Source organism: Crocuta crocuta, unplaced genomic scaffold (assembly GCF_008692635.1).
Source record: "Crocuta crocuta isolate KB4526 unplaced genomic scaffold, BGI_CrCroc_1.0 scaffold422, whole genome shotgun sequence".
Taxonomy (NCBI): Eukaryota; Metazoa; Chordata; class Mammalia; order Carnivora; family Hyaenidae; genus Crocuta; species Crocuta crocuta.
The window spans coordinates 618,680-643,249 of NW_027529554.1; the positions used below are offsets into that span (position 1 = coordinate 618,680).

Here is a 24,570-nt window from a genome sequence, read left to right on the forward strand (position 1 = left end):
AAATGGCAGCCAAAAGGCAAAGATGATCACATTCAATATTATAAATATTATAAACTTCCTTATAATTTTTCCAGACTCAGAATATTAACCTAATCATGAAACATGGCTAGACATGTTTTACTGACTTATNATATTGGATGTTGCAAGGACAGGGAAAGGTTTTATTTATTTACAGCGCAAACACGTGTAACATAATTCTCTCTCTAAAACAGAAAACCCCATAAAGTACACAAAGCAATCTCTATCTGTATTTACCCAGGGACATTAACAGCCGGAAGGGGGGCTGAGACTGGGAATAAAGCCAAGGACTAATTCCATTAAAAAAAAAAAAAAAAACTAAGAAAAGTGCCTATCAATCTTAGGTATTCCTTAAAATAGTCTGAGTTTTCCTTGGTTCTAATTTTTTTTACAGATTATTAAAAAATGCAAAGAAAACACAAGCGTTGTTAACTTCTGTTACTTTTGATAAGTGTATAAAAATAGCCATGTATTAAACTGAAAAAAATTTAAACAGAGAAGTCACCAACTGCCAAACCATTCTGAATGAAAGAGGAACAGAATCAGAAACATTTGAGTCTGGAGATATCCACGGAATCAGAATGCATAGTGTCACATGTTCATATTTTAAAGTCTGTTTGAGAAAGAAGAGAAAAAAGAACACTGAAAATCTTTTTGTCACCAATATGATTATCAATGAATGATGCTGCTGTTTTGGTTTGTGCTAATATTTTCAATAGGCGATCAACAAAATTCCAGATCCCTGTCGTGATTATTCCTGGGTGGATAAACTCTCCACAGTGCAACAGCGCATAGTGTAAGAAGAGGTTCCGTTATTCTCTTTCCTATTTGGTTATAGCAAGGATTACCGGAGTGAAGTGATACTCATCTGAGTTCAAGAAGAAAATGGTAACATAAGCGTTGACTCCTGTGGATCCATGGTGGAGAGACTTTCTTGTCCTCTGCTGAATTTTTAGGTACAGAGGTCCTTGATCTCAGTGTTTCAGGGAATTCTTAAGCCACTGCAATACTTCTAACCAATAAGAAGCCGACAAAAGCAATCTCATTTTGCAGCAATTTTGTGCCTAAAGTAAAAGAGGTAATATAGGCCACAGCATAGAATGGCCAACATGCTGTCAGCAATCAAGTCGCATTAGGCAGTACACTTCTCTAATATTGGACTGCCCAGGACGCCGGCCCTCCCCCTCAAGTCCCTATACTCATGTGCTAGACGATTTTATAATGTCAAGATATTCATTTTCAAACATACTAGAAATGCCACGTGGAGAAAGTCCACGTAGTTCTACCCCCCACTGTCATAAAGGCTGAGAGGTTGGCTCACCATCAGCCTCTATATTTTAGGGTTTCTCGTGGGACGTTTTTGGATTAGCAGAGAAATGTGAAAATATGTAAGTATACAGCTTGTGATTTACAGTCAATGACTGTTTTGAACCTTATATGGTGACACACATAAGCACTCTAAGACTATAAAGCATTTCCTATTAGTATGTACGCTATCCTCACAGTGCAAAAGAGGCAATGACCGGTGCATAATAAATGCTTGATAAATGTTTAAATCAATTGAGTGAATGAAAGAATGAGCTCACAAATAAGTTTCGGAAGATGAATATGTTGCCATTTTTGCTTCAAAGTAAAACAGGTCTCTCAAAAAACACACATTTTTTTCATAAAGTTTCTCCCTTCTAATGGATTAATTAAGGAAACCATTTTTTAATATATATTTATTTTTTAATTCTCAGGTTAGTTAACATACAGTGCAGTCTTGGCTTGAGGAGTTGAATCTAGTGATTCACTACTTAACATATGACACCCAGTGCTCATCCCAACAAGTGCCCTTCTTAATGCCCATCACCCATTTACCCCACCCCCATCAACCCTTTATTTAATAAGAGTCTCTCATGGTTTGCCTCCCTCTCTGTTTTTCCTTCCCTTCCCCTATGATCATCTGTTAAGTTCCCAAATTCCACATATGAGTGAAATCATGTGATATCTGTCTTTCTCGGACCATTTTTTATTGTCTCATGATTGGCTAGACCTGGTCTATTAGTCCACTCTGTGTCTAGGATACCTCTTTCAGGACTATGAAGTCCAGGCTTCACCATGATACAGGGATTTCCAGTGTGGATAAAGCCGATGGGCCCTGTGAGCTCCTCTTAAAATAGACTTAAGAATGTGCATTTAGCTTGGAAAGAAATGGGTTTGGTTTTTGTTTGGTTTTTTTTTCCTAAAACTTTCCTGTCTCATGCCATTTCCCTTTATATTAATTTAAAGGGATTGTTCCAATATATTAACCATTTCTTTTTTTTTAATGTTTTAATTATTTCTGAGAGGAGAGAGAGAGAGAGAGAGAGACAGTGAGCAGGGGAGGGTCAGAGAGAGTGAGGGAGATGCAGAATCTGAAACAGGCTCCAGGCTCTGAGCTGGCTGTCAGCACAGAGCCCGACACGGGGTTCAAACCCACGAACCGTGAGATCATGACCTGAGCCGAAGTCAGACGCTTAATGGACTGAGCCACCAAGGTGCCCCTTTATTAACCATTTTTCCCTGAGCTACCAAGGTGCCCCTTTATTAACCATTTCTCCCCAAAATTATCGGGAATACTTGCTTCATGCAACTAAGTCCCAAGTCTGAGGAATCAACATGACCCCCTTGCTAAAGATGTAACATTTTCTTTTTACCAAAAGTAATGTTTTATTGGAAATAAATATCCAAATTATTTGATTCAGTAAGCACATCTTAACCATACCCTAGTCAACTGAGGCATAGGCAAGTCTATGGATTTCAATAGTTGTTGTGAACAAGCATGCATTTAGTATTTTGTCTCTCCTAGCCCTGTGCTGGGTATTATTGTTTTAAAAAGAAGCAGAGGACATAGCGTCAGTTCACAAATAGTTCATGTTTAGAGAGCCAAGTTTATTATGTAGATGGCATAATGATAGCAACGATCCTATCTATGTAATAACAATTTACAATGATAATCCATTATAACTTCTGTAAATTGTGTACTTCCAGTATTGGACAGCAGGGGACTGAAGCTGCAGTCTGTGTCCTGATGCTGCTCTGACCCTGAAGGGTATTTCTTTGACTTTTGACAGTCACAGAGCTTGAGATAGATGAGTGATTTCTGCATAACTGCTTGTGATTTATACTCTGAAGCGTGCTTTCATTATGATTCCATTTGTGTGTTTGTCAGAAATATTGCTGTGGGCCAAGATTAACAGTGATGTATTTGTTTTTTAAGGGGCTGCAGTCTTGCAGTGATATCTGGAATATTCTACGGGTCGACATTTGTGCCAGTCATTTATATCAAGGACCACAGCAAAAGAAATGATAGTATATATGCAGGGGCAAGCCAGTATGGTAAGAGTAAAACATCATTTCACTTTATAAATAAACTCAATACCTGTTTTTCTACATAAGAATATAAAAAGAATGTGATTACATAGTAAATCCAGGCACATAGATTGGATCTTTTTCATTGTAAGTGGTGACTTAGGAAGTCAATGAAGAATAAAAGTAATAAAGGACTGTTTGAGTATTTTCACATGATCATCAAAATATAAATATAATCAACTCTAGTCAGGATTTATATCAGCTACTTGGATCTTAACACCTGGCTCCTGGCTTTATAGTAATATTTGGAGATTATTTTCCAGTTTGTTAATCTCTGGGGAAATATGTACTCTTCTCAAAAAAAATTTAAAAAAAGGGGGCGCCTGGGTGGCTTAGTCAGTTAAGCGTCCGTCTTTCGCTTAGGTCATGATCTCACGGTTCGTGGGTTCAAGCCCCGCGTCCGGCTCTGTGCTGACTGCCAGCTCAGAGCCTGGAGCCTATTTCAGAGTCTGTGTCTCCCTCTCTCTCTGACCCTCCCCTGCTCACGCTGTCTCTCTCTCTCTCTCCTAGAAATAAATTAAAATTTAAAAAAAAAAAGCTAAAGTGCAGTACATATCACTTTAAAATCAAATAAAGGTCAAAGGATAGCCTAGCTAGAGGATATTGTTCTTAAAGCATAAAGTAGTGCATTGAAAAGCCAAATTATATCAGTTTCTAGTGATAGAATTAGGCTCTCTGGTGTAAACTCAACACTATATGAAATAGCCATGTACAGGCTCATCAGCAGATGAGAGTGTCTACTGCAGGGATCCTTTCATTATGCTGAATCATGGTTTCCATCCATGAAATCATAAAAAAATGAGATTGTGGGTAATCAAGTTCTAAATTAGATGGTACTGAAAATCAATGTGATCTATATTCAGATAAGGGAAAGATTTGGAGAGCAAAGGTCGTGAAGGAAAGGCTGATAGAAAAGCTGGGATTTGAACAACTTTAACTGAGTGGATACAGTGAAAAAGGAAGACTGTTGTTTCTTGCTTTCCTTTTATCTTCAGCCCCATGGACACCACTCAAACCTTTTACTAACTTCTGTCTTCCAAATACTTTTGTGTTTTTATTATTTTCATTTGTAAAGGACAAAACCCAATAAAAATAGAATAACATGGGATAAATTAAAAGAGAAGGAAAAAAAGTGAAAAAATAAAATGGAACCAGAAGTGAGTCTAAAATTTGTGACACATCTGTACACTGGCTAGATATAAGCCATAAATTTGGCTCTAAGGTTTCTTATAGACACAAGGGAAATCAGATAAGTCCCACAACTCAGTGAATGCAAGATAAAAAGAATTAATTACCCAGAAGTACAGTTGTTCTTGGTCCTGGGACTATATAATAAACAATGTCCTCAAGAATCTTTGTATGTAAATAGTACAATCAATTCTTAGGGATTTATCTTATGACAATTTTAATGTAGTCTAGTAGGAATATACTTTATTCTAATGTATTCAAAATAATCCTAGGGAGTTATAATTTTTTATTTCATTTATTTAACAAACACATAAGTAGTACATGCACTGTGCTAGACACTATTCTAAGTACATTACAATAATAACTCAGTTGACCCTCATAGAAACATTTTTGGTTATATACCATCGTATCCTTGTTTTACAGTTGGGAAATTAAGACAGAGAGAGATTAGGTAATTTGCCTGAGTCTCAAAGTTAGCAAGTAATGGATTGAATATCCCACCCAGGTGGTCTGTGCTTTTAATAACTATGTTATATGTCTCTTGTGGTGGTCCATAGATGTGTTGATCCAGAAGTAGGGTTTAAGATTTTAGAAGACTAGACAAACTCGTTGATGTTCAAGCTTTTCTCCTTAAACATAGCCACTCATCTCTGTCAAAATTTTAGTTGAGGGGAACATCCAATGTGGCCTTCTCAGTCAAGAAGTTGTAGTACACCCACCTGGATGACTAAAGTGTACAATCTAATCAAACAATCAGTGGGGTTGGGGTTTCTCAGATACTGGACCATCATGATGTAATGAGATTTATAGTAAACAATTGAATAAAACTCTCTTTGGGATAACTTCCTAAATATCCTTCCATATAGCTGTCATCTGCAACAGAGATGCTGGTCTCCAAATTGGTCGCCATATAAAGTTAGCACTCCCATAATTTTTTCACACATACCCCAAATACAGTCTACGAAATTTGCTACAATTGCTGTAGCCATTAATAAAATTAAGTCTGAATACTATTTTGTTTTTATTGTTTATTTATTTATTTTGAAAGAGAGAGAAAGAGAGCACGTGCATGAGCAGGGGAGGGGCAGAGAGAGATGGAGAGAGAGAATCCCAAGCTGACTTCACACTGTCAACCTAGAGCCCAGCGCAGGGCTCAATCTCATGTACCATGAGGTCATGACTTGAGCCAAAATCAAGAGTCAGACGCTTGACAGACTGAGCCACCTAGGCACCCCAGCCTGAATACAATTCTTAAAAAGAAAATCATATTCACATAATGTTATAGCTTCCTATTTATCTTTCCAAGATAATCATAATAAACAATCTTTCAGACTTGATTATAATAACTAATTTACCACTTCATATTTCTAAGTTTTAAATATGTTAATTTAAATTGCATCTAACCAGCATGTCGAAAACTAAGATAATAAAATATAATTAATGGCTCTTTACTTTTAAGGTTAATTTTGGTGGATTTGTTTTATTATTAGAATTCTAAATATATTTGAAATGAATAAAATGATGCAATTTAGAGTTTTATAATATGTGTTTTCAGATTTAGACTATGTTTTTGCACACTTCAGCGGCATCTTTCTTACAAGTACAGTCTACTTTCTCGCCTACTGTATAGCCATGAAAAATAACCCTAAGCTATATCCTGAAGCAGTCTTGCCAGGTAAGAATATTTACTACATGAAATCTTCTTACTCTGTGAGTGTATAATCGCCTAACTTGAAAAATTGTCATCTGGAAACCAAGCCATCCTGTGCGTGTGTGTCTGTGTATATGTTTTTTCCCTAATTGCTTTGACCCAACTCACTGCTAAATATGAAGGATTTAAAAGCCATGAAACTGGACATGAAATACAGTAATTCCAGACCCTGAAACTTGAACAGTGAAGCTAAGGTTCACTGGTTTCTTATGCCAAAATATCTTGTAAATTGAGCATCAGACATTATTATTTCTTCTTCATTATCTAAGCATGCTTATTAAAAGTCAGAGTCCTATGACTATTTTTTTAAAGTGTCAACAAATAGAAATTTGTAGTCACATAGATCAACAAACATCTTCTCTGAAAAATAAGGAGAAGCAATTTTAGAGTTTGAAAAAGTCATATGTTGAATGCACATGCTTTGGACTTAACCCACTCGCCATTGGTGGTAAAAAAAATAGATATGTATAATTTCTCTCTCATTTCAGAATCTCCCATAATGCAATTTGGAACATAACTCCACAAGCAAAATTTTTTTAAGTACAAAATAAAACATATGTCAGAGATTCATTTTGAATACCTGATTCAGTAAGGTCAAAGCATGCCACTATACCATTATAAAAAATGATAAAGTATGTACTGAACACCTAGCTAAACTATCCTGAAATTTGTATCTGTATTTTCTTTCAAATTCTAGGAGGTTTTTTTCTCCCCCTTAGCTCTAAGCATCTTTATGTTCATAGCTTAGAGTAAATGGTGTTCGCAGAGCATGCTCAGATCCAATATCTTCCCTTGATCCTTCTCCACTGCCCAATCTTTACCTCAACCACAACATTAAGTATTTTATGTAATGTCAATAAAGTAAAAAGATTGACAATTATACTCACTGCCGTCAAGTACAAAAAAAAAAATTGACTTGGTTTCCAAAATGATCATAAAACACAGCTCAAAAATCCATGTTGGCCAACAATGTCGATAGGAATGAGTTGACGTGAGCAACTTAATATTCCTGCTCTATGTACAGCATGGATTTTTCAGGAACATAGCTTGTAAGTGTGCACTGTTTGCGTGTGTTTCAGGTTTCCTGTCAGGAGCTCTTTGGGCAATAGCTACCTGCTGTTGGTTCATAGCTAACCACTCTCTCAGTGCTGTGGTCAGTTTTCCAATAATCACTGCTGTAAGTAGCAAACTCGTTTTTCTGCAGTTTTGTTTCTTAAATGTAAATCTGATTTTTCTGAAGCATCCTCAGTGAAGCCCTGAGGACTGTCATAGGGTTTGATATTTTTAAGAGTACAATGTGAATAGTAGGCTCGTGTGGATTCACCAGCACCCTTGATTCACCAGCATGGCCTTGATTGCTAATCTCATTTTAGCAGATTTATTAATCTTTGATATCCTTGCAGTTTTTGTCTGGTCATCTCACCTAATGTTATTTTGGATACATTATAATTTGCTGTTTATAACAATATTCATCTCTAGATAACAGTTTATAAATTAAAAATGCTTTTGTGTCTATTCTGATGCTTGAAGCTCATGACAACCTTGTGAGACAGAAAGTACTTCAGTTTCCTCATACGGTACTTCATATGGTTCTTTTTAAAAGCTTTCAGGAAGTGCTAAAGCAAATTACTGTCTCTGGATGAGTTATGTAAACATTAAGTTTTGCTCTGTGCTCACAAAAGGGAGTAATACAATGGGGTAGCTAATTCTTTTTAACATATTATTTCCTCAGAAGAGACCATCTGTTTTCTGGCACTAAATTCTTTGTGTTTCTTTTTTTAACTTTTTTTACAGTTATTTATTTTTGAGAGGCAGAGACAGAGCACAAGTGGGGAAGAGGCAAAAAGAGAGGGAGACATAGAATCTGAAGCAGGCTCCATGCTCTGAGCTGTCAGCACAGAGCCCGACGCAGGGCTCGAACTCACAAACCATGAGATCATGACCTGAGCCAAAGTTGGATGCTTAACTGACTGAGCCACCCTGGTGCCTCTGGCACTAATTTCTTAATAGAATGTATCACATGGGATTTTTTACAGGGAACACTGAGTAACAATAAATAATATTCCTCAAAAATATTTACAGTATATACAGAAGTTCAGCTTCTCAAGATAGCTCAAGCTCACTTTGTTTTCAAAGGCTGATTTACAAATGTGTAATTTATATTCTCTTTATGGAAGGAAAATATGCAATCCCAATTGCCAAAAAAAAAAAAAAAAACCCAGCTATCTTTCTTATCTAAAATGTCCTTCCTCTCTGGCTGTCTTCTGCCTGAATCAAAGAGGATGTACACACTTTGACTTATGCTTGCATGGCTTTTAGCAAAGCCCATTCCTATCACCACATCACTCCCTACAATAACCCTAAACCATGTATAAACTAATATTTAGAAAATCATGAGCCAAAAAGCCTAAAAGGGCAGTGATACCTTTTGACATTGTCTTCTATTATGTTCTCTGAATGGATATAAACTTTCAGATTAGAGAGGATAAAATTCTTGAGTGATTGGCATGATAACATTAATATTATAGCCCCCATTCTATTGTTTCCTCCTATCCTGTCCAAAGTCAGTATGGAATTGCCCGAAGGACCCAGATGCTCCTTGTTTGATTTGGATTTTGAGGCTTAGGGTCTTACGTCATTGATTAAAGACAGTTCCTTTGACCTATTTCTCTGGCTCTTTTGATGTTGAATCTTCCAGATGCTGATAAACAGAGTAATGTATTTTTATTGCTTTTCTTACATGCTGGGAGTAGAGGCCAGCTTTGTTGACCCAGCCATGTAGACGATTGGAGTAGTGGAGGGGGCTTCGGAATTGTTTATGTGAAAGTCTTCCAGAGTTTGTGCAGGGCTTGAAAAGGAATCCTAAAAATGCCGATATAATACACCTTCTCCACAAAGACCACAATTAACCCAAATTCCAAATTTTTTTCCTTCTCAGCTAAAAAAAGGTAATAAACTTTAATAGCTGAACATTTCAAACTGCAGAATCATCCTTTCTTTCTACCTCACTTCTTCTCTTTTCCTTTTCCTTTATTATTTTATTATTTAGTCTGAGTAAACCCATTGCTTATCTTGGTTTACATGGCTTTTCTATCTTCCCATAATATTGTCTTTAGCATTCATTGGGATTTAATGTTAGACATAGTTCATCACTGTGCAATAGTATCAGTTTAAGAAATTTTTTTAAAGTACGTTATTTGCAAGGTCCCAAAGAACATACTAAAGTTTCTTCAATTATGAGATTGCCTCATGCCAAAAAACATTATCAGTTGTTCCTATACTTTCACCTAATAATCCTATTTCTAGTGTCCTAAGTTCATTAGAAAAACATAAACCATTTGCTTATTAAAATATTATAAGTAGATAACATTAAAGAAAAGTATTCTATGGCACAAAGTATTACAGCATCATTAATACAACAAATATGAAAATCATAAAAAAACAAAAAAATCTTTTTTACCTAATGCTACCTTGCTTAATGTTGAATTAGAGCTGAGATTAGGAATAGTTTAAGTTGGCAATATTGTTATATTGTTTTCACAGTAAAAAGTTATTCAATGAAAGTGTTAGGTCAGCTCTCCAACTTACTATATGTAGAGTACAAGTCATAGAAAAATAATTTAATTAGAGTTTTTCTTTTTATTTAAGGGTCCAGGACTTATAGCGGCAATGTGGGGTGTCTTCAAGTTTAAGGAAATACAGGTATGTACAAGAAAGGGCAGATTTAGAAAGGTCAGGGGTCGGTCCAGGTGAGAAAAGTATTTAATACTATGTTTGTGTTATTTTTCTGAAAACTGTATGTGACTCCTAAGCCCAGGGCAGAAAGCACATGAAAGGATTTAAGAAGTCAAGATTTTCAAAATGTTATTAACCCTAGAAAGGAAAGAACATACTAAAGCTATGATAATTATTATGAAATATGTTACTCTCCACCCCAACCCCCAGTCCAAAAATGCTTTAGTTGACTTTATTTTCCCTTAAGAGATTTTGGTTAAATAACCAATAAAAGAAGGAAATTTTACTCAATATAAAATATGGCAGATAAACAAGATGAAAGATTTTTTGTATCCTAAGATTAAAATATCCCTGAGGCAAATGGACTTTGGGAGTAGATTTTTCTGTTGGTTCTCATCCCTCTCAAAAGCCTCCATCACAAACCAGCAACTTTATAGGAAAATAGTGGGGTAGCAAGTGACTATTCCCACTTCTCTTTCAAGTGTAAATGATGACGATTTAAAATTCCATTTATTAAATACTTTTAGGATGTGTGTGTGTGTGTGTGTGTGTGTGTGTGTGTGTGTGTGTGTGTGTTTTCATTAAAAATTATTGTAGGAACACCTGGTGGACTTAGTCAGTGGAGCATGTGACTCTTGATTTTGGACTTATGAGTTCAAGCCCCATGTTGGGTGTAGAGATTGCTTAAAAATAAAATCTTAAAAAAATAGTTTTAATTGTTTAAAAATTTTTCCCATTTACCTTTATTTGAAGAATATATGCGAATAATATTTTGTAATAGTTTTTACTAAATATATATATAAGTTAGAAACACTCTGCCAAGGCATAATAGACCTAATATTTTCTATCTTAACATGCAGCTATAATAACAAAGAATTTCTGGTTCTAAGACAATCTGATGTTACTAATCTCTGGGAATAAAAATGCTACCATATACCTGGATAATCCTTAAAATGATTATACAATATTAGACATAAAATATCATTTCATGTATTTTAAGTGAAATGTTTTGATTTAGAAAACCATAATTTGACAGTACAAGATTCTCAGATTTAAAAAATAATAAATTGTTTGTAAGATATGTACCAGACAACTTAAAACATTTATAGACCCATAAATTACTTTCATACACATTTCTCATTTATTTTAGTTAGGCTTGTTTTTCACAAAAAAATAGTTCTATGTCCAAAACATGTCATGATTTCTTTGTAAATATTTAATCTGCCTCTCAAAGGGTAATTATGTCTATTTAAAAATTGGGTGTTTGTTATCTAGTATAATATACTGAAGTGTTAGAAAATCACAGGTGAGCATAGCTTATTTGCAACTATAGTTACAAAGAAGCGCAAACTAAGAATAGATTTAAAATAAAGGATTTGAAAATTACATTAGTTACTACTGCTGTAATAATGTAACTGAATTAAAAATCCTCTTTTCTAGTTACAATAACTCTTTGGGAGAGAGAATCCCTAACCATTGACGTCAGTCAATCATCTTAGAGAGCTGTTAATTCCTCAGTTCTCTATAAAGACATGAAAAGACATTCAAAGAAAACTGTTTTTGTTGTTTATAGACACCTTTAAAAAGACAGCTCAGGCCAAATAGAGAATTTTTTTTTTTTTTTAATGATAAGCCATGGCCAAGTAGGGCTTAATTCAGGAGTGCAAGGATAGTTCATAATATGCAAATTAATCACCGTAATTTAATGTTAGGTAAACAGAGAAAATCTATGTGATGATATATATTCAAAAGGCATGTGCTGGAATTAAACATCAGTTTTTAATTAAGAAGAAAAAACTCTTAGAGATGCTCCAATAGGAGAAAGCTGTCTGTCAAAAAAACAATAGCAAACGCATAGCTAAAGTGAAACATAAAAGTTCTGTCTCAATACACCTCAATAAAGCTGGAAAAAAAGGCGTTCTCCGTAAGTTGGGAGTCAAAGATTTCTCCATCACTGTTACTATTTAATACTTCTGGAGATCCTAGCCAGTGTGATAAAATAAAATTAAGAAAGAGGCCGCATAGATGTAGGGAAGAAAATGAGACAATTGTCATCTGCACATAACATTCTCTTGTTAAAAATTTAAGTCCGTCAGCTGAAAATCTTGAGATCCAATGAGATGGTTTGGTAAGGTGCTGATATATAGGATACCTTTAAAATCAATAGCTTTCTAACACCAATAACCAATTAAAAACAGGAAAGTAAATATTGTTAAAAACGATAAAAATTATTAAAAGATAAGAAAATAATTAACAAGAAACATGCTAGATTTATAAAATCATTCACTTCACTACAAAAGCTTGCTATAGAACAGAACAAAATATTAGAACAAATGGGGAAGCTCGCCATATTCCTGACGGAGGAACTCACTGCTGTTAGCAGGAGGTTATTTCCAATTCACATTCAGCATGATTCCTACAAAATTCCAATGCAATTGTCTCTGGAATTTTGAGAATGAGTTTGGCCAAGTATGTATGTCAAAATAAAGAGAGAGAGCAAAGAGTGACTTTTATTGACCTTCTGGACTTAAAAAAAAAAGAACTTACAAATCTGTCTACAAACAAAACTTAAGAAGCACACAGTGAGACTTATCATCCAATGCAGGTGCCTACTTGCCTCTTAACAGGTGGCTTAAAGGCAAGTTTTAAATACTTTACATGCCATCGAGTTTAAGAAACAGCTATGGGCTGAACACTGAAACCAAAATCCTATCAGAATTTTTAAAAATTATTTTTCTTAGAAACAAGATAAAACCCTAGAGGAAAACAAAAGCAACACATGTATGGCCACAACTTTTAGGCCCTACCAATTATGTCTTGAAGGAGTACTCGAAGATACATATTGGAAAGTCTACAACCTGCAGCAGTAAGCACTTAATCTGAGATCCAAGCACTTTTTGTGCTAGAAGGTTTAATGATTTCATTTAGTCTTAATGCCATCAGGGCACCCGTTGGATGCGTTCCACTTCTAGTGTTCTTTTATATCTGCTGTCTGTTCCTCTTTGGGAAGTTTGTTTTCGAATTTCATATTTAGCTATTTTAAGCTAGGCATAAATTATTAGTTTTAGAAACACACATTAGCCACAATGTCTACCAATGTAGGGAATTATCACCACAACAATTTACAGGTCAGTAGCTAATCTCAGATAAAGGATGAGATGATTTGTGATCTTAGTAACTGTTTCAGAAATCGAAGTTAAAAACTTTTTGCCTTGGGGAAACTGTTAGTATGATCTTCCTAAGTGTTAGTATGCACCCTTGATGAAGGGAAACTATTGCTGTTGCCCAAATGTAATTGGTCTTTTTCTTTAGGAGACTGGGCAGTTTGCACAGATTCTTCATCTTAAAGGGAAAAATATGTTACTCTCTGAGAACATTATTCTTCTGTCTCCTGACAATAAAGGAGTGCGCTTGGCAAAGTAGTCACATAATTAGGTTGTAAAATGCTGATAAGTGAGGGCCCATATGTTGTTTTTTTCTTATTTAAATAATTGTATCAACTGTTTAATTCAGAAAAGACATTTGGAAATCACCTGAGTGTATTCATTCTTTGAACAAATAGGTTTTGAGCGCCCGCCCTCCACCGGTACACGTATCTAGGTAAAGTTTGCAGTCCTCAACACTGACAAGATGTGTGTGTGTGTGTGTGTGTGTGTGTGTGTGTGTGTGTGTGTGTGTGAATAATGAATAAGCTCTTCTGTACTTGACAAAGCTTTGTGGCGCTGTTTTCATAAATAAGAAAATTCAGCTGTCCCCAACCCAACTTACAAAGACCACTCTCTGGTCCTCAAAAACAGGTCAATTAATCCATTCTATCTCAATTCTTTATTAAGTTAAAGAAAGAAGCTATACGCTTTTTGGAATTTTGGCTATGTACTAATTGGCATTAATCCTAAAAAGAGCTAATAATGCTATTATATGATTTGACTTTCAGGAGATTTCAATGCACTTTTAGACATAAAGTCTAAACATAGCATAAAATCTAAAGTTAGGGAGATGCTGGTTCGTTTTACTTCGTGATGTTCAAACCTTACCTTAGGGCACCAGGATTTATATGTAAAGTGGGATATAGACAGCCTGGCAATCATTCAGATGGGAATAGCCTGGGAGCTTGAAACTATTTCATATGAAAAATGATCAAAGGACCTAAAATGCTGATCAGGAAAAAAATTGCTTCAGGAATATAAGACAGTAATTTTTTTCATGTTTGAGGGTTTATCTTGTGGGAGAGAGATTAGAATTGACCTCTCTGTACCCCTGGAGATAGATAGAACTTACGGTAAATAAAATATTTCTACTTAACCAGAAAGATATTTGTTTGTTAATCAAAGATGGACTGGCCACATTGGGAAGTGTTTCTCAGTGTTTCCCATCTTTAAGATCAGTGGGCCTACCCATCACTGGACAAGGCAAACTTAGTATCTCTGTTCCTTTCTCACCTTCAGTTCGAGCTCTACCTCTCCATCTGCACCTCATAATCTGTCCTCAAGAAGACAGTAGTTTCCTCCTTAATGATCTCCTTGCATCCATTTTGGACCTCTATCTGTTCACCATCTGCAAAAAAGTGTGGGCTTTATAAAATGTGAATCCCATCTTTTCACCATATCCAGCTGCCTGTGTCTTTGCCTTCCCATTACTTGGAAAAATAAAACCTCAAAGTGCACATGGCCTATGGACCCCACGTGGGCTTGGGCCATATCCCTCCAGCTTGGTTTTGTTCCACTTAACCCATTGGGCCACACTGACCTTCTTTCAATCCCCGGAAAGTATCATACTTTCTCATACAACAGAGCTTTGCACATAAAATTCCTTCTACCTAGAATCCCTACCTGTTTCCCTGACCAATTAATTGGTACTTACAGTTAGAAGCTTAATTCCCCACTGTCCAAACCAGCCTCATTGAGATTCCTTTGTAACACACTTCAGAAACAATCATTCTTGTTTACTTGTTAACATCCCTTTCACTTTGTTAACATTCTTTTCTGATTATCAACTTCTGTCTCCCCTATTACATAATTATCTGAATAAGGGCACATTTTGCTCACCATGTTAACTCCAGCACATGTTGATGCAAAGTGGGTGTCCATGTTTATTTACTGAGTGGGTGAATTAGTAATGCTCTTGTGGGTTTTCAAGAGGATCTGGATGATTGCTTGAAGGAATGGCAAAAGGCATGCAGGTGGCTGGAGCAGAGAGTTAGCAAGGTCCCTAGCAATCTTGAGAGTCTGTCTGTGCTTTCTGCATGTTTTATTCAAATTTTCTTAACAGTTACTTTTTTTCTTATCCAGGGTCTACAAAACTACTTATTGATGATACTTGCATTTTGCATCATCTTGACTGGAGCATTATGCACAGCTTTCTCTAAAATCTAATAATCATAAGACCAGCAGATGGCAGCAGTGGGTAAGAGAAAACCGCTGCAGGACTCTGCAAATATGCCAAGAACAGAGTGCGTTTTCATACAGCAAAATGGATCTCAATCTGTCGTGGACTGGGTAAATGATTTTTATTTCAGACATGTGGAAATAAAGAAAAACTAAGTTTCAGCCAAGTATAAAAATGAAAACTTCTTCTAATGATCTATTTATAAAGGTAGGACTTTCCTGGGTGACTAAAATGTCTGCATTCGTAGAGCATTACAGCTGAGAGTGATCCTTTTACCACAGTATGTACTCAGTGTCACATAAGCTACAAAACAGTGTGGAGTTCACATACACAAAGAATTGTGTATATATCCAAGATTACCCTCATTAATGAAGAGAGGCAGAAAAATGTTGGGGAGAGAATTGGGAGAAGACCCACCTTATAATGGAATTCCAAAGGTATCTAGATCCTTTGCTAGAAAAAGTAAATGTCACAGTTGGTAACTGAATGTTAAAAAGGTCATTTCATTATTTTTAGCCCAAGCTTATTTTTATTTCAAATTAATATTGCCCAACTCTCCATAACCCACTCGTCTTAGCTCAAAATGCTCTTGATCATCTCCAGATAAAATCCATTCTCAGAGAACAAAAATTTCCCACCATTGGGAATGGATGTATAATACATATACAAACATATACAAGTGCATATACATAAATACACAAACATATATGTATATACGAAGAGAGAATTCTAGAGCCCCTATAGTGAGGGCCTAGCATATCAGAGTGAGAATTTAGACGGACCAAATACCTCTTTGTATGTATAATTTATTTTTTTTCTGAAATATACTTCCCTAAAAGCCCCTTTAAACTGGAGGCTTTCTTCCTGCTTTCACTGGTGGTTTCCATTAGGTAAAAGAAAATAACAGACATGTTTTATATATAAGTATATATATGTGTGTGTGTGTATATATATGCATAGGTGTATACACACACACATATTCAGAAGAGACAGACTAGCATCTGCTTAAGTGTATGCACTCTGGAGCTAACCCAAATGAGTTTAAATCTCACCTGTGTTTCATCTTAATTGTATGATTCTGAACAAGTCCCCGAGCTTCCTGTATCAGATTCCTCACCTATAAAATGGAAATAGTGATAATGATGGTTATTGCAAGGTTCAAATTAATTAAAATCTGTACCGTGTGTTCCTGAGTGTCTGGCACTTGGCAACCATTATGTAATTCTTGATTATCATTATTATGTGCTGTTTGAGGGGAAAAAAATGTGTCTGTAGATTGGAGAATATTTTGTTAAGAGCTATTGCCCTCACCACCAGCCCATCCTAACAGCTACTTATTCTTCTCTGTGAGTGCAATTTTAAAAATGATACTGGAGTCTCTATTTCATTGAAGTATGTGATTGTCAGACCTTACCAAAACTCATTTTAACTTCAACCTGAAATGCCATTAATTATGGTGATAATTTTAAATAAATTAGCATGATACAAAAGCGATTTTTCTTATTTAAACATATTTTCAAATTTCATATTGACAGCATTTAATTATTCTTTAGTTGAGGTTGCCAATTTATATGCACAGTTTTAAATGTGAAATTAAGCAATTGCAGAAGAAAAAATATTTTTTTAATCTTACTACTGCCATACAGTTTCTGCTACCACACAATGCCTTTAGTGTTAGTAAGAGTGGCGTGAGGGAAAAACGGGCTTTTCAAAATAGTTACTATACAAAAAACTCACTGTATACAGGTTAGTCTAAATAGGCAACTGCTGGGCTCCTGGGTGGCTCTGTTGGTTAAGCGTCCAACTCTTGATTTGGGCTCAGATAATGATCTCATAGTGGTGAGATCAAGCCCTGCTGTTGGGCTCCGTGCTGAACATGGAGCCTGCTTAGGATTCTCCCTCTCCTTCCTCTCTGCCCCTCCCCTGCTTGTGACCCCCAAAATAAAATAAACATTTAAAATTAAATAAACATTAAATTACTTAATAAATAAACATTAAAAATAATAATAAAATAAATAAACCACCATTAAAATAAATAAATAATAAACATTAAATAATAAATAAACATTTAAAATAATAATCAATAAACAGGCAGTTGCCAACTGTCGTTGCTCAACTTAGGAAGTTAATGCCTCTCTAAAAGTTTTGCAGCTTTATTTTTCCTTGTCTAGTATGGTCAGATTGTTGTGTTTTAACTTTTTCTTGGTTGGCTATCTGTCTCTGGGTACAGAGAAGGCTCTACCATAAGTAGGGAAGTAGCAGCCCAGTGAGGCTGCTGTCCAGATTATTAAAATTTTTTATTATCAGAATAAAAGCTTCTAATTCCTAAAAATTTCTAATGAGTTTTATGGATTTAATAGTACAGTATTTCTCCTGAGCTGCCAAATCTTCATTTATTCCCATTGTACTCATTTATTTGTACTTAGAGTTGCTAACTACTAAACCTATCAGTATCAATATTGGTAGAGCTGAAAAACACATTGAGTTAAAAAGGCAAGTTGTAAAACCATGGGCACAGCATGATACCATTTAGGTAAATTTTTTTTAATATTTTTTATTTATTTCTAGGAGAGAGAGAGAGAGACAGCGTGAGCAAGGGAGGGTCAGAGAGAGAGGGAGACACAGACTCTGAAATAGGCTCCAGGCTCTGAGCTGGCAGTCAGCACAGAGCCCGACGTGGGGCTCGAACCCACGAACCGCGAGATCATGACCCAAGCGAAAGTCGGACGCTTAACCGACTAAGCCACCCAGGCGCCCCTTATTTAGGTAAATTTTTAAAACTCAAAGTAATATATACATTTTCTATGCATTCCTATATATGCAAAAGTTAGAAAAAAATACCTACACAAAACTCATAGTAATGTTTGCTGCTAATGAGGGGAAATGAGATCAAAATCACAACACTAGGGTTAATGTCAGCTTCAGCATTATCTGTAATTCTCTAATTTTTATGGCAATGAATTCATATATTTATTCTCTAATATGTGTTAAATAATCAACAGCAAAAGAGCTCAGAACATGTGTCTAAATGTTAAAGTAATTAAGTGTTGGTAAAGAGAATATGGATGAATGTCATTTTCCTCTTTAATTTTTTTAGTACTTTTCCATTTCAAAGCAAGCGTGCACACACACATGCACACAAATGAAGACAGAGATCCAGACAAAGTTAAGAAATGATCCAACTTCAAAGTTCCACAGTCTAAAGGTTGAATTCAGAAACTCACTTTTCTAGCCTCCCTTGCAGTAGGAGGTGCCATTCCTGATTATGTAGCCTCCAAAGTCAATTCCATGGTCCTGCTGGAGATTCTGTGAGCTACCTAAAACACTTGCTTCAGAAATTTAGCCTCATTAAAAAAAATAACCTCACAAGTATAGCCTATTTTAATCAACTTTAGTAAGGTATGATTTGCATCCAATAAAATTCTTAAGTGGACAGTGTTACGAGCAAATATATATCCTTAGGTAATCACCACTACAACCTAGATACAGGACATTTCCAGCAACCCATTAAGTTCCCTTATGCCCCTGTGTAGTTAACCCCCATGCCACAGGCTACCAGTAATTTATTTTCTGTCATTTGGGATTACTTTTCCCTGTTCTAAAACTTCATTTAAATGGGATTATATAGTATATACACTTTTGTGTCTGATTTCTTTTCTCTTTCAGCCATTTTAAACTATTTTTATGGTCTAAAACAATTATAATTCATTCTCAAGTATTTTTTACCTAGTGGAAGAAAGCATATATGTGTATTCAAAATAACAACTAAAGCAAAAATGATTAATATTTGGAATTGTTATATTTAACTATGTGTTGTGTCTTGTTCCAGAAATTCAGTCTTAAACTAATAGTGTAGTTAAGAAAAATTCTCAGTTACTCTTTGAGTCCATCTTCAGTCTATAATGTTTCCTTTTGAGGGGATGCAAAATATTAAGCTCCTTAAACTAGATCACCTACATTTTCTACATGTTGAAAAAAGTGTATCTTGGATTTCCTACAACTACCAAATGGATTATAATCCTTGGGGCTGGAGAGTGTGAATTTGCATTTTTACAAATACTCCTGGTGATTCTTATAACACTTGTGCTCCAAAATTTTTTAATTTGTGACTTACACCTTGCTATTTAAAAGATTTCAAAGAACTAGGTTATTAAAAAGTAAAACACAATTCTGTCTTCCCCTCCTAAAAAGAGAGAGAAAATTTAAAGTTAAGTACCCATTTAATTTTATGAAAATTTTTAGAAGAAAAAATGAAATGCATAAAACCAATCTGTTTAAATGAAATTATTTGGCCAAAACAAACACAATGGTAATAAAAACTGAGCATTACATTATTTTTCTTTTTTGGGTCAAACCACTTAACTTCCACATAAATTATTTCTGAGGCCAAGTCTGTTTTCACTCAGATTCTGCAGGTTAATTATATCTTTCTCCAGTAACAAAACATCTAACATAATTCATGGTGACAAAATGAAAACACACACACACACACACACACACACACACACACACAACCAATTTCCAAATGGAGAATTTCCAGCAAGACCTACTGAAATAAATCACTGAAATGAAGAGGAGAGGTGGGTGAGAAGTAGAGACAGTAGGTAAGCTAGGGCCTAACTTAAAGCATTCATATCATCTTCTGAAGAACCTAATAGGTCTTTCTAAGACACTGACTGTATTTTTCTTTTCTCTTACCAACAGGGTCCTGTAAGCACTGTTCCTAATTCATTCATACCTCACATTAATAAAAAGAGTTTATAAATCTGTCTTTCACACATACCATAAGGTTTTGATTTATAAAACTCTCCTCAAGTAATTCTTTCCTACAGAGAAGGCTATATTGTCTCCCTTTCCTCCAAAAATATTTGAGAATTTTATTGGTTTTATATGCATGTGATGTTTAAAGTTACTGGTAACTCCTTAAGAGTAGAAGTTGTTTTATCTTTATATCTCAAGAACTTAGCACAGTGCATGGCACACAAGAAAAAAAATAACTTTTTGCTTTGTACCCTGAAGAATATCTTTAATTTATATTCCAAAATTTATTAGCCAATGATCCTTCTAAAGCAAATTCTTAGTAATGTTATTGAATCATACAATAAATATTTAGTGAGTAGATTCCTTGCATCTGAGGCACAGGCTAGGCATTGGGACACATCAGTAAAGCAGCCATGGAACTTAATCAGAAAATCCTAAGAAATCAAGTAAAAATCTTAAAGGACTATGAAAGAAAGTTTGAAGGTGCTTTGAGTAAGAGGACCTAATCATGAAAGATAACCCATAAAGTGAGGCCTTAACCAAATTAGTTGCTCGTAATGAAACCCAAAGAATTCTAAGAAAGCTTTTTATTTTGTTTTTTGTTTTTTTAAGCACAGATTAGAGGCACCTGGGTGGCTCAGTCAAACATCCAACTTTGGCTCAGGTCATGATCTCATGGTTCACAAGTTCGAGCCCCACATCAGACTCTGTGCTGACATCTCAGAACCTGGAGCCTGCTTCAGATAATGTGTCTCCCCCTCTCTCTGCACTTCCCCACTTGTACTCTGTCTCTTTTTCTCTCTCAAAAATAAATAAAAACATTAAAATTTTTTAAAAAATAAAATTAAAAAATAAAGAGTACAGATTATATCTTGCATTTTTGCTGAAGTCAGCTATTGGCTCTAATAAGTTTCTATGGAATTCTTAGGATTTTCTATCTGGACACTCATGATGTCAGCGAATAAAGAATTCTACTTCTTATTTTTCAATCCAGGTGTCAATCATCTCTTTTCATTGCTTTATGGGCCTGACTGTGACCTCCACTGCATTTTGAAAAGAAGTGGTAAAATGGGACACCTTGATCTTACTCCCAGTCTTAGGGGAAAAGCATTCAATCTTTCACAATTAAATATAATATAAGCTGTAAGGTTTTTTTTCCCATGTGCTCTTTATCAGGTTGTGGAAATTACTTTCTGTTTGTAGTTTCCTGAGCATTTTTATGAAAGAAGGATGCTGTATTTTGTGGGGGAAAAAATTGCATCTTTTAAGATGATCATGCTTTTTCTTTTTACTCTGTTAATATGGTGAATTACATTGATTAATTTTCAAATATTAAAACAATTTTGCATTCCTGTGGTAGACACTACTAGGTCATGGTGTGTTTATTAGCCTTTCTATATATTGCTGGATTTAATTTGCCTTTATGTTCTTGAGGGATAGTGGTCTATAATATCAGGGTAGTAGCTTTAAAATTTTTACTAAGAATTAATACTACTCTTCCTTCAATGTTTGGTAGAATTCAAAAGTAAAACTATCTAAGCTTCACTTTCTTTAACATATATAGGATGATTCATGAGGGATAGTGGTCTATAATATCAGAGTAGTAGCTTTAAAAATTTTACTAAGAATTGATACTATTCTTCCTTCAGTGTTTGGTAGAATTCAAAAGTAAAACTAAGCTTCACTTTCTTTAACATATATAGGGTGATTCAGGTTATTTATTTCTTCATGAGTGAATTTTCTTAATTTATGTCTTCCAAGGAATTTACTCATTTTGTGAATATTGAGACATATTGGCACAATATTGTTTATAATTTTTTTAATGTTTAGTTATTTATTTTGAGAGAAAGAGCACAAGCAGGGGAGGGACAGAGAGAGAGTGGTAGAGAAAGAATTCCAATCAGCCTCTGTGCTGTCAGCACAGACCCTAATGTGGGTTTCAATCTCACAAACCATGAGATCATGACCTGACCTGAAATCGAGAGTTGGATGTTTACCTGACTGAGCCACCCAGGTGCCCCTATAATATTTCTATATTCTCTTTTTCATATCCATAGGATCTGTAGTGATGTCCTTTTTCTCATTCCTGATATTGGTATTTTTTATTCGAGCTAGAAGTTCATCAGTTTTATTAATCTGCTCAGCAAATTAGCTCGAGATTTAGTTGTTTTCTCTATTATGTTTTTCTTTTCTATTTCATTGATTTGTGTCCTTCTCTATTATTTGTTTTATTTCTTATAAGTTTTTAACTTGCTTTGATTTGCCACCCCCTCCGTCTTTTTCTAAGTCTCCAACTATACATACATATATTCTATCTGCCTTGATCTTCCCAAGTTCTCATTTCTATCTACTCAACTCAGGAAGGCTCTGGGCTCTATTTGTGCTGTCCTTACTACACTGCAGCCTGAAAACTCTATCAAGGCAGTAAAATTGAAAAATTATAGGGCTCACCTTTTTTTTCCCCTTCTGATGGGGATCACAGTCCTGTCCTGCCTATGGCCCAGTGTTTCACATATTTTACTCATTTTGCAGTTCCTTTAATGTAGAAGGATTAACCTGGTTCTTATTACTCCATCTTTGCAAGAAGCATAAATCCTTTGATTAACATTTTGTTACATTTTAATTTCAGTTTCTCTTTTGTCACACTTTCATGAACAGCAACACCAATGAATAATTAAACATCATCCTTGGATGAATATAACTCCTCAAGAAATATGTCTAAGTCCTAATTTCCAGTACCTGTGAATATGACCTTATTTGGAAATAAGGTCTTTGCAGATGTAATTAAATTAAGGATCTCTGTATCATCTTGGATGGTCTCTAAATCCAATGACCAGTATCCTTATAAGAGAAAGGAAAGAGATATTTGACACAGAGACACAGAGAAGAGAGCCACATGAAGATGAAGGCAGAGATTGGAGTGATGAAACTACAAGACAAGGAATGCCAAGAATTGCAGCAAGCCACTAGAAGCTGGGAAACAGGCATAGAAAGGGGTTCTCCCTCAGACCCTCTAGAAGGAACCAAACTTGCCAGATGTTTTAGACACTATAACTGTAAGAGAATAAAATTTTGTTGTTTTAAGCTACCAAGTTTGTGGTAATTTGTTGTCCCATCCGTAGGAAACTAATCCAATGAGCATACAAGACACTGCACAGAATAAGAGGCACAAATGCAACTCAAAACCTTTAGTCCTGGCAATACTACTACTCAGATAAAGATATTGGCTAAGTTACAAAGCAAACATGGAATAAATAGAACAATTACATGTTGTGAAGTTCTCAAAAAGTGGCTTTTTTTGCCTCAACAGAGTTGAGCATTTCATCTTTAGATAGTATAGGATGGGGCTATACCTCTCTCCCTCCAGGAAATGAAGTAGGCTATGTCAAGTGATTTTTGTTTATTTTTTATTTTTAAGAGAGAAATAAACCATATGGCCTGAAATGTTGTATAAAGCATTTTAGGCACACATATCTGGATAGAAAAAGCTGTGACAAGACTGAGATAAGAAAAAGAGTAGGATTTTTTTAAAGTTTCTTAATATTGACAGTAAGATTCTTCCAGCAAACAAAGGACATCAGAGCTAACTCAATTGTTTTTTAGCTACTGGACTCCTTATGTGGGAGTGCATCTCATTTTTCTCCTGTTAAAGACAAACTTTCTCTCTGGACAACAGTTAAACTCCTATCTTTTAAGCATCCTGAGAAAACTGAAAAAATTGAACAGAGAATTTTAATATGTGTGCAGTGACTTACCTAACACTTGTTTACACTGATGCTGGAGTAACCTGTGTATATATATATATGGAGAAAATTATTATAAATAATTGGTTCACATCATTATGGAGGTTGAGAAGTCTCAAGATCTGCAGGTGGCAGTCTGGAGCCCTAGGAGAGCTCATGATATAGCTACAGTCCGTGTCAAAAACCTGAGAAGGAGAGGTTGATGGTGTAAATTCTCGTCTGAGTTTGAAGGCCTGAAAACCAGGAGACCAATGCTCTAAGATCTACTCTGAGTCCAGGTCTCCCAAAGGCAGGAGAAAACCCACATTTCAGCTCAAAGACGGTCAGGCTGACAGGGAGTGAATCCTCTCTTACTCAGACTTTAATGAATTGGATGAGGCCTCTGACATTGGAGATGGCAATCTGTCGGACTCCATCTACCAATTCAAATGTTAATCTCTTCCCAAAACACTCTCATACACACACTAGGAAAAATGTTTAATCAAATATCAGGATGCCTTGTGACCCATTCAAGTCAAGACACATAAAATCAACCGTCACAAGCATGGCAGGCTATTTTGTGGTAATTTGCTCTTCACCCATAAAAAGAATTTGAGTTTAAACCCTTAAATACACTGCTTGGTATTACTTGTGGAA

General features: G+C 35.3%; 1 protein-coding gene across 4 annotated transcripts in view; it reads left to right on the plus strand.

Moving 5' to 3' along the window:
- TMEM144 (transmembrane protein 144) overlaps nt 1–22,862 on the plus strand; it is a 50,713-nt gene extending 27,851 nt beyond the window's left edge. For 3 of the 4 annotated variants that reach the window (XM_077761446.1, XM_077761445.1, XM_077761444.1), the window contains exons 7-12: nt 738–814; nt 3,260–3,378; nt 6,155–6,274; nt 7,390–7,487; nt 9,959–10,012; nt 15,334–22,862. In XM_077761446.1, the coding sequence (XP_077617572.1) occupies nt 738–814; nt 3,260–3,378; nt 6,155–6,274; nt 7,390–7,487; nt 9,959–10,012; nt 15,334–15,417 (552 nt within the window). In that variant the 3' untranslated portion in view covers nt 15,418–22,862. The remainder of the gene's footprint in view (nt 1–737; nt 815–3,259; nt 3,379–6,154; nt 6,275–7,389; nt 7,488–9,958; nt 10,013–15,333) is intronic. The other variant, XM_077761447.1, reaches the window with a different exon arrangement.
- Nucleotides 22,863–24,570: the final 1,708 nt, after the last annotated feature.